The following is an 11257-nucleotide window of genomic DNA, read 5'->3' as shown; positions in this document are numbered from 1 at the left end:
TTTTTTTTTTTTTTTTTCCCCTTATGAACAGATTTAAGAAATTTGTCTGGATTAATGCTGAACTGAATGCATCTGAACTGAAAGAAACGTTTTGAGATTGCTCTCCTGACAGAAATTGTGCGAAAATGGTACACTGAGGTCCCTGCCTGCACCTGTGGGAAGGCTGTAACAATATTTTTATATTGCAGTTTATTGGCCCATAAAAGACGATGTAATAACAAATGTAACAGTAAATTTATGCAATAGTAGTGGTTCCCCTCCCACTGACTGGACATGAGTGATCAAAGGTCTTTGCAAGAAGATAAGCACAAGGTTAGCAGAACTTCCTCCAAGTTCAGGGAGTCTTCAAGAAGCATGCAATCTGATGATTATTTCGCTAGAAAACTTAAAGCCTTGAACGGTAGCATGGGTCCTCCTGTTTCTTCAAATGCCTCCAGCAAAGCTGAAAATAATCAAACAAATGGTACACCAGCCGTGCCTAAAATGGGTGTTCGAGCAAGGGTATCTGAATGGCCTCCTAAAAAGGATTGCTCTAAGGAGCTGAGTAAAGCTGCTTGGGAAAACAGACCTCCAGCCAGTTACGAAGGTGTTGGCTCAGTACTTCCAAATGGACAAAATGACCAAAGTGATGAACAGCAAGAAGAGCTAGAACTGGAATTTACAGAGGGAAAATATTCAATTGGAGATCTTTTTGTTCATTCACCTCAAAGGGGACTTCATCCCATAAGGCAGAGAAGCAACAGTGATGTGACAATAAGTGATATTGATGCTGAAGATGTGTTAGACCAAAATGCTGTTAACCCAAATACTGGAGCAGCTCTTCACAGAGAATATGGCAGTACTTCTTCAATTGATAGACAAGGCTTGTCAGGAGAAAATTTTTTTGCAATGCTGAGAGGATACAGAGTGGAAAATTTTGAACATAAAACCCTTGCTCCTTTTGGATTTTCTGAGTTTTTCCACTGTGATCCTACGGTTTCTCCGAGTCTACATGCTGCTGCACAGATTTCCAGGGGAGAGTTTGTCAGGATTTCTGGGTTGGATTATATGGATAGTGCCCTACTTATTGGTCGAGACAGGGAGAAATCTTTCAAGAGGAGACTGAAATCAGAAGCAGTAGAAACATCTCTCTTTAGAAAACTGCGAACAGTTAAAAGCGAGCACGAGACTTTTAAGTTTTCATCAGACCTGGATGATAGACTTGAGAGAAATGTCCGTTCTTGGAACTGTCAGAAATGTTTTGCACATTATGATGTCCAGAGCGTTTTGTTTAACATAAATGAAGCAATGGCTACCAGAGTCAATGTAGGAAAAAGAAAAAATATCACCACTGGGGCTTCAGCTGCGTCACAAACTCAGATGCCAGCGGGCCAGACTGGAAACTGTGAATCTCCCTTGGGAAGCAAAGAGGACCTCAATTCAAAAGAGAATTTAGATGCTGATGAGGGTGATGGGAAAAGCAATGATTTAGTACTGAGTTGCCCTTACTTCAGGAATGAAACTGGTGGGGAAGGAGATAGACGGATTGCACTTTCTAGGGCAAATTCAGCATCTTTTTCTTCAGGTGAAAGTTGTTCTTTTGAGTCCTCTCTTAGTTCCCATTGCACAAATGCTGGTGTTTCAGTACTTGAAGTACCAAGAGAAAACCAGTCCATTCACAGAGAGAAAGTGAAGCGTTACATCATAGAGCACATCGATCTTGGAGCGTATTATTACCGCAAGTTCTTCTATGGAAAAGGTAAATTTTTCTAATGCAACTGTTCTCACATATCCATGCATTAGAGTTAAGTCGTTTAGCAAAGGTTTTTTTTTTTGTTTTCCTTCTCCATAGAGAGATCTAGGTATTCCAGGGAATCCTGAAACTCTTCACTGAAATTAAGCCTGTTACTTTCACTCTCTCGGGGCAAAGCAGTGGGTTATGTATGGTTATGCAATACCTGTGTGAGTTCATGAAGTCATTTAATGAAAACTCATATAGAATAACATGTAAGCTAACTTCTCCAACCCAAACTTTCTTGATCAGCAGGAGGAAAAAATGCCATTTACATCCACTAAATGCATTGGAAATACTGATAACTCAGAGTGGAAATAATTTATTTCCTAAAAGGTGACTCCAAAAGAAAGAGTTTTATTATTGAGGCTTCTGACTCTCTCCTAGATTCAACTGTCTTGAAGTGTGTTTTGAGGCCTTATGGTCATATTGTATGCACATGAACATACTGCTTAAGTAGAGAGCTTCTGATGTTATTCAGTTTTTCAGCTTAAAGGAGGATGTTATACCTTTCTCCTAGCCTTATACCTATTTCTTTTAGGATGTGTTCAGTCTGCAAACGTTCCAGGATACTCTTGTCAGCAGAGTAATTATCTTGCCTTTAATCCTTATTCAGATAAACTGTTTTCACTTTGTGATGAACTCTGATAGTCTGCATTCAGTACTGGCTTCTGCAATGTGGATGAAATCCCTGCTTTTGTGGGAGAACCCCAAAATACCTGTCTCTGTCCTTTTTGTATTATGAATTACAGCTAGATCTTCTTGCTTTTATTAAAAGAAAAAAAGCCTGCTCTGTTTTTAAAATACTGTTACAGCCTGATAATTCTTGTTCTTCTTGAAATCGTACTTTCTCTGCTTTCTAACTATACTTGAACATCAGGAAACAAGCACGGTACTGTTACTCCTTCCTCTTGTAACCCTTTAAAAGGGACTCAGAAGAGGATCCAGTACAGTGTTGGTCACAGTACAATAGACACTGAGAACATATTAGCTGTAAAAAAACTATTTAAAAGGCAAGGAAGAGAAGAATCTGGATCTGTGATGGAAGAGGAAGAAAAAGACCCACAGCTAAGCAAGGAATGGGTAGTAAATTCACAGGTTCAAAATGGATTTCAAGGTAGACAGGTTGTAAATGATATAAAAAATGTTGAGGGAGTCAGAGTGCAAGAGAATGAAGGGAAACTTTTAACAAAAGGACGGCACATTTTTTGAGGGGTGGAGAGAAGAAAACATTGGCACTCAAAAATGAAAGGAAAACTGTCAGTAGACAAAGGTTGTGGCAGGATGGGAAGGGGGAGACAAGAATTAAGCCAGATGAAAGAGGACTTGTTTGTGAAGTGCTTTTATCTTGGATGAGTTACAAGTGCTGAAGTGCAGAACACTTCTGTGAAGAAAAATCTTGTCAGAGAAATTATAAAAAGAAAATGCACATGCATACACAAAGCCACTTTAAATACTATATTATAAACAAATCTAATGACCTTTCTGGAAAATTGATGAGAATGTAATGAGTTTTTATTAACTCCTGTTCTGAAATAGTGTCTGAGTTTCTCAGAGTTTTATCCCATATAGTATAACTCTAGGAAACTTGAAGTGTTACTGATTGTTCTCTAGGTAGAGTTCTTAAAACGTAAATATGATGTGATTAATTTGATATCCAGTAATAAATTTTTACCTTCTCACCTTTACAATGATATGTTGTATGGCCTGTTGTTGGCATTATCTTTTTATGGAGCTGTAACAGAAGCTACGTGAGAGAAATCTGTATTGAATGGGTTTTGTGATGCAGCAAATCAGGGCAAACAAGCTGATGAAACAAAAATCTTAATTTTTAATATCTACTATCTTAAGGGATACAGCACGTAAGAAATCACCACATTAATTATTCCAATGGAGTGCAGTGCTCACCTAAGCAAAACTTATTGTGGATAGAAGAAATAATCCAGACATTTTGCATAGGGCACCAAGACATCTTGCTGCTGGCCTGAACTTCCATATTGAAAAGAAAAATTGACATTTATGTTCGTACTGGGTCTTTGTGATGCTCTTCCATGACAGTGAGCTCTCCTAGCTGATTTTTAGATTTAGTTGTGCAAGTTAATTTTACCAAATTCATTGTGGAAGGATGAAATAGAAATTTAGCAAACAGTAGTTACCTATACATAATTTCACTGCTTTGTTGCCTTTAAGAAAATATATATGAAAAAAGAAATATCTTTCTGAATATTTGATTTTTTTCACAGTTTTATAATTGGCATCAGCATACCAGTTTTATTTCTGTTTTAAGATGCATGGAAGAAACACCCTGGCATGTGTAGCACTAATTATTCCATTCCCTTTCAAGAAATATGAGATTTGGGATTCAGTGTTTTCTGAAATAAGTTGTAGTTTTATACTGCATATTTATAAGTTTTGTAACTATTGTTAAGGTCAAATCCAATGCAACTGATATAAAATACATTAAGTTTATTGAATATATCTTCTCAGTTTTCAGTTGAGAATTGTAAAAGCTAGACTATATATTATTTTATCTCATTGTTTTGATTATCATTGATTTGTCCATTTCCTTTTGTACAATTATCCTCATAGTTCCTTGAAACTTGTTTATTATTACCATGCTTTTTATTTGAGGGATGCTTGCAACCATTTAATGTTACTGTGTCTACCTGATGTGGGATTGAAAAAATGTCTTAAAAGAAGTGTACAGGCTTAGCAAGCTATTTGTTTTAACTCAGTTTTACACAATTAAGACTGTTGTGTTAGAAGAAAAGTTGACAACAATTCCTCAAAATGTAAAAGTAAAAAATTACAAATATTTTAGGATCCCTCTAGATCTCAGCTGGAAATAGCACTTGCTTTCTTCTTTTCTTCCAAGCTGGTTCTTTTAAACCAACACAATGTCTTAGGTTGCAAACCAAGACATATAAACACATTTAAATGAGCTTAATGAGTTTGTACTTTCTGAAATTAAAAAAAAAAGAAAAAGATAGTTTGAATTAAAAATGTTTTCCGCAGATCCCAGAATATCAGTAGCTGTGCTATTCAATTTACTTCAGCTTCCTTGCCTTTCTTTTCTGAAACTGGTTTATCTATTTTATTTTTAATGCATATAAATAGTGTGTTTGGGTTTGTGTCTTTCATGTTGTACAAGAAATTAGTTGGTATCTGCACACACTTGCATTTTTCTGCTCAGTGATACTGAAGCCAGGAAATCTACTAACTATGTAATACCCTTTTCTACATTTACATAAAAACGAAAAGCTCTGGACTTGTAACTAGGGAGTTTACCTTTCCTCAAAGCCTGAACTATGCAGCTGTGGGGAGTTTATATGCTACTGGAAGTGTTTGACCTCTGAACTTCTCTCTCTCTCTCCCCCTCTCTCTGTCTTCTTTGTGAAGTCCTGTTCCATTTGATAAAATTTCCCATTAAAGTTTTAATTTAACACTGGGAAGTCCATAAGATACTTATTATCCATGCAGGTAGAATTCTCAGGCTGGGAAAGGAATGTAGCTGGAGAGCATGAGCAGATAATTTAATGCCTGTGCCTCTGATTCCAGGTGTTCCTTCCAAAAAAAGTTGTAATGTGCTGATGCTCATTTTCCTTCCTCTGAGAGATGCATTGGAACCACCTACATACTTCATAGATAGATTTTTGAAAGACTACTGGAAACCCAATTTAAACTTGATTTGAGAAATAAGACTGTTTTTTATGTAGAGATGACTTCATTCTTTTGTATTAATTCTGAGAATACGAATAACTTCTTAGTGAAAGACATTTAGCAAAAAACTTCCTTACGCATTTCTATAAATACATTACTTTAAAAAAGTATCAGACTAATTCAAAAATGCTAGCAAAATGTGTTTGTTTTTTTTTAATCCAGACAGTCTTTAAGGAGAAATTAGACAATTGTTATTTAAAAGATGGGGTTATAACATACATTGGATTGGAAGCCATTTCAGCAGGCCATCCCATCTAATTGTCTCTTTAAAATGCCTTTAAAATGTTCTGAATAGGTTGCTCAAAACCTGTTTCCATTTAACTGTGTTACAGTATCTAAGGATGTAGGTTTCACAATCTCTCTGGGAAACCTGTTTTTGTTGGATTCCCCCCACTCAGAGGCTGCATTGAGTGGTGTTTGCATCTTGTTCTTTCACTTTGTATCTTCGAGAAGAGTCTGTTTCTCCTTTCTCTACAACCTCCCATCAGCTCATGGGATCTAGCAGTTATTTCTAGAGTAAATCTGCTCTTCTCCAGCTGCACAAGCCAATTTCTTTTAGCCTTTCTTCATCTGTTACATTCTCCAGCCCTAAAATTGTCTTCATTGTTGTCTGCTGGCCTTGTCTCACTCTGTCCAAAACCTAACACTGCTTCTTATGTGGCCTCAAAAGAGCCAAACAGAAAGGAAAAAATGTTCTCCTGAGCTGCTGCAATGCTCTTGCCCAGAGTGTGGTTACTTTCCACTTTGTCTGCTGGGAAGTTCTGCTGGCTGCTGGGCAGCCTGCGCTCACAGGGTCCCCTGCCCTGTTCCACAGAGAGCCTCCTGAGGCAGTGGGTTCCCAGCCTGTTGTATGAGCTTGTTCTGTTCTATGTGCATGTCTGTGGTGGTCTTCATGAGGCTTTTTCAGTCATTTTTCTTGGATTGTCAAAATGAGAGTTTGTTTTAAAGTGTCAGGTTGAAAACTTCAAGTGGTTTAGGAGTTGCTTCACATGCAGCTCAGCTGTCACAGCTCAGCAGTAGCTGCCTTGAGGGGAAGGGGAGAGTGGGAGGTGAAGCACAGATACCCTACAGCTGTAGGGCTCTACTTGTGTGGCTTTGCCCTTGCCTGCTTTTGTTAAAACTGCAGGGATTTTGCATTTCCATGTCTCTCCTGTGCACATATTCCTGGTTTGTAAAAAGCCTGCTGGTTATTCCCCTTCATCTGTTGCACCCATCTGCAGTCCTAACCTGCAGTACATGAACTGTTCTTTTAGAGCTTGGTCATGGACAACATCGTGTTGAGGATACACTCCATCCCGTCATTTAGATAATGTAAAAGCCTATTAAACAATAACACTTCCACTATCAAATTCTGGTAAACATTTTAGTAACTGGCCACTAATTGTAATTTGTATTACTGATCACAGTCCTTTAAGGTCAACTGTCCAGCTGGTTTCCATCCACCTTGTAATTTGCGTGTCCAAACCGTGTCTTTTCAGTTTAGCTGCACAGATGTACTATGGAAGACTGTGTGAAAAGCATTGCTAAAGTACAAGGGGGTGACATTCATTGCTCCTTCCTCATCCATAAAGACAGTCACATCACTGCAGAAAGCAACTGGATTGGTCATGCATGATTTGCATCTTTTAAATCTGTGCAGGCTGTTTCCAAGTATCTTTTTTTCCTTCATGTGCCTGGAAATGGCTTCCATGAGAATTGTTCCTTAATCTCCCTGGGAACTAAGATTTATTGTGCCTGTTCTATGGCTTCTCAGACCCTCTTTCCCTGTTTTAAATGTGACTCTTAACTACTCACTGTGACCTTTCAAAGGTGGAAAGGAGGAGCCTGTTTGGTTATGTGGATTTGAGTGTGTCTGGTCTCCTTTAAATGGTCTCTAATGTGATCTTTTCTTCAGCTGATAGTACTGCCCCAGACTGGACCAGCTACCTCAAGGATGAATTTAACTATTCATCAGACACTGAGAAGTACCTAGACTCAGTTTTCCCTTGTTGAGACTGAGTTGCTGCTTTCAGTGTAAAGTTGTGATTAAGAATAAATCTTTTGAAAGACTTAGCTTTTAGTCAAGATTATATGTAGATACAATTTCTCCAAACTAAATTCCTACTAGAAAAAGAATGTTGCATGGTAGCAGCAATTGCTGTAATTTATGTGATATGAGTGACCATTTTGCTCATCAAAATTAGCATTTGTGATTTATGTGATCACCAGCTGGTGCATTCACAGACCTTATTGTTCAATTAAAAAGAATCTGTTTTTCTTGCTGCAGGAATTTTTTTTTTGAGATTTGATGAAAATTTTCTAGGAGATTCATACTTAACTCTTATCTCTTCATTCATTCCTGTGCAAAAGAGCATCAGAACTACTTTGGAATAGATGAAAATCTTGGACCTGTAGCAGTCAGCATCCGGAGGGAAAAGGTTGAGGATGCTAAGGAGAAAGAAGGATCTCAGTTCAACTATCGGATAGTTTTCAGGACAAGTGAGGTAATGTTCATTCCATAATTCCACAAAGCAATGGAAAAGTTGACTTAGAGCTTAGGATACTAGTTGTTTGTGTGGGGGTACATTTCTGGCTTTGAAAGTAAATCTCTTAATGGGAAAAGATGTTTCCTGTAGTGTTGATAAATTCAGTTGCTCCTGAACAAAGTTTTCCTTTTCTCTACTGCATAAAATTTTTGTCTTTTTGAGTGAGCACCCAGAAGTAGGTAAGTTTGCTGAAGAGAACTGCAAGGAGCAAGAAAGGGAACAGATGTTAACACAATTAAAGACAAGTGTGGATCAGCCTGCCTGATGTTATGTTTCTAAGGATAGAAATGAAAAATTAAGCAATGTAGGGATAAAGGGAGCTGTAAAATATGAAAACTAGTATAATGATTTGTGTTTTTTCCTTTTGTTTCAAAATATTTCTTAGAAATGTTTTTGTGACATGTTTCTATGTACTTCTGCAGGGATGATTTGCAGGAATATTTATATATTCATAAAATAATGGTCTTATTTGAAAAAAAATTTCCTTGTGGTTGTTGTGTGTCAAGTCTCATAACTTCTATTTCAAGCAATTTAGTATCTCTTGCTAAATAATTTCTTTATCACAGCAACTACCTTAGATTTGTATGAAAACACACAATGTTATTATTGGAGCAAACAAGTGTAAATTTTCGGAATCCTTAGGACTATTAACTTTTATTTTGATTAGGATATAGAGGAGTGTTAGCTAGATTTCCTGATATCACTGGCCTCTTGTGCTTTTACAAACAGATTTAAACCAGATATAGATATAATTTTTATTTTCAGTCTAGTTTTTTTTTTTTTTTTATAGCCAAGTAAGGGGTATCCATGTGTGTATATGTGGAGAGGTGATCCAGGTGACCCAGTTCTAATAAATTATTCTCTTTTTGTCAAGTCCAATGAAGATAGAGCAGCATGGATTAAATAGTAGGTGAATGGGTTAAGTAAAGTTGCAATTGGCTATAGCTTATGTCATATGTCCAGCCTCATGTTTGGCTACTGTGTTTGCTAGGGTAGTATGGCAGAATTAAATATTTCTATTTTACTGGTGCCTTCAATATTTTCCCCTCCCCGGAAAAGGGATATTCTTAGTAATTGTAATAAATTGTTACACGTTTCATTACTTTTGTTAAGCAAAAAAATGTATTTGTCACTTAGTGAAAGCTTGTCTACTCTTTAGAAGTCATTTAGTAATTTTTTTACTGGTTAAAAATATAAATTAAAATGAGAATTTTTTCTTACCATTTCTTTTTTCCATGCTTTTGCTAAAACCTGAAGTTTTTATCTCTAGGGTTTAGAGTATTAGAGCTAAATATGTTCTGTGTGTTTTACCTTTACTACAGCTTACTACTCTTAGAGGAGCAATTTTAGAAGATGCTATACCATCCACTGCTCGTCATGGCACAGCAAGAGGTCTGCCTCTCAAAGAGGTGCTGGAGTATGTAATACCAGAGCTGAGCATCCAGTGCCTGAGACAGGCTTCCAACTCACCCAAAGTACCCGAGCAGCTGCTTAAACTGGATGAACAAGGGGTATGTGGCACATAGCCTTCTTTTTAAAGACTATTCCTTAGATAAATAGAAGAAAAATATTGCTAAATATTTTGCAGACAGTGCTAATTAACATGGCTCTGTAATGCAAACCATTGAGTTTCTTGGTTTTAGAGAAACTTCTCTATTTTCACTGAAAAAGTGAGGTCTGCTTTTCTAAGCAAATTCTTAAAGTACATTTCAGCTGAAGGAAATAAATATTGGTCTATGGAGATTGTCTTTTGATGGCTGAGTGAGAGAAGGATTATTAAGTTTTAACATCAGTAAGAAGGGATTTTCACAATCTGTATTTGCACTTCAATGTTTATAAATGTTGAATGCAAATGAAAATACATCTGACACTTTATTAGTATTGTGTGTGGGCAAGGAGGCAAAAGTGTGTTGTGTCTGAAGCCTCTGCGTCTAAAATTTATGGTTATTTTTTACAATACCATTTTATGATCTGCTTCTAGTATTCTTACTAGAATATAATTCTTCTGTAGTCATAGAACTGAGATTGTGATTGAGACTAATGAATTAACTGCATGGCATTAAAATATTTGAATGGCTTAAATTTTGAGAAAATGGTGATGTTTATTAGGTTTGGTAAAGGTGAATCTGCTTCATTCGAAGTTATTATTTAAATTTATGGTTTCTGAATATTTTGTGAAGGATATGCTTATGATGGCTTTTAAATCATGGTTTTTAAAAAATGTCCATTTAAACTGAAGATTTTACTTTCTAGGTGAAAGTCAGTATCTATCTGTTGAAGTCCAATCCGCTGACTGAATCAGTTTATTATGATTGTGCTGTAGTTAATTCTTTATTGCTAACTCAGTTTCAAATGTAGTGATTGCATCTATCATTGGTGGTGTCTACCAGAATTCCTCTCTTTCCTTGTGCCTTTAACAATTGCTCAAAACAAAGCACATGTAGTCAGAGGAACAGGATTGGCTTATTTTGGATGGATTGTTAAGCAATCTTTTATATGCTAATTTTAGTACTTTTGTTTGCATTGCTGTTTGAGGATGGTGTTAATTTTGCTGAATGTTATTTTCTTCTGCATTTGTTGGTTTTTCTGGTAAAACAATACAGGGAAATCAGAGGCACTGAATTCTGAATCTAAGAGTTCCTGTGGTGCTCATGCTCTCTGCTGTTTGAGCTTCAGTGTGAGTTTGGGTTAACCTAGTAAATAATATTCACTCTTAGAGGGGCAGCATGTTCAAGGCATTGAGTACTGAGTACTCAATGCTTGAGTATGACTGTTTGACCTGATCTGAATATTTCCCAAACTCACTAACAGTATTCCCCAAAAATTGGAAATGGAGATTGTCCACTGAACTGACCAAAGTGATTCTTTAATCATCATCTCCTCATGTTGAAAAACAGCAGTATATAGCACTTGCTTTTATTGTGTGGTCAGTTCTGAAATTCAGTCGTATTATTAAATGGGCTATCACCTGACAAAATGTAATATTAATATATCTTATGTACTGCTTATTACAAGATAATTACTTGAACACAGACAGAAAGTTGTGCAAAGAATTGGCATGAGATCCATTTTTGGTTTTAATCCTCTTAGATACTTAATGCTTTCAGTTTATTAATCAAGTAAATACAAAAAAGAGATATGCTTGGCAACTGAAGGTAATGACTGGTGGAAATACCATGAATTTAAAATTATGAATTATGATCTAGAAGATTAGTACTGTCACCAGAGTGATACGAATTTT

General features: G+C 36.5%; 1 protein-coding gene across 3 annotated transcripts in view; it reads left to right on the top strand.

Moving 5' to 3' along the window:
* Positions 1–33: 33 nt before the first annotated feature.
* Positions 34–11257, top strand: part of SIPA1L2 (signal induced proliferation associated 1 like 2) — a 73712-nt gene continuing 62488 nt past the window's right edge. For 2 of the 3 annotated variants that reach the window (XM_015622174.2, XM_015622172.2), the window contains exons 1-3: positions 34–1738; positions 7841–7974; positions 9339–9527. In XM_015622174.2, the coding sequence (XP_015477660.1) occupies positions 274–1738; positions 7841–7974; positions 9339–9527 (1788 nt within the window). In that variant the 5' untranslated portion in view covers positions 34–273. The remainder of the gene's footprint in view (positions 1739–7840; positions 7975–9338; positions 9528–11257) is intronic. The other variant, XM_015622173.1, reaches the window with a different exon arrangement.

Source organism: Parus major, chromosome 3, assembly GCF_001522545.3.
Source record: "Parus major isolate Abel chromosome 3, Parus_major1.1, whole genome shotgun sequence".
Lineage (NCBI taxonomy): Eukaryota > Metazoa > Chordata > Aves > Passeriformes > Paridae > Parus > Parus major.
The sequence above is the reverse complement of the archived record's forward strand: the minus strand, read 5'-3'. Positions and strand labels throughout refer to the sequence as shown.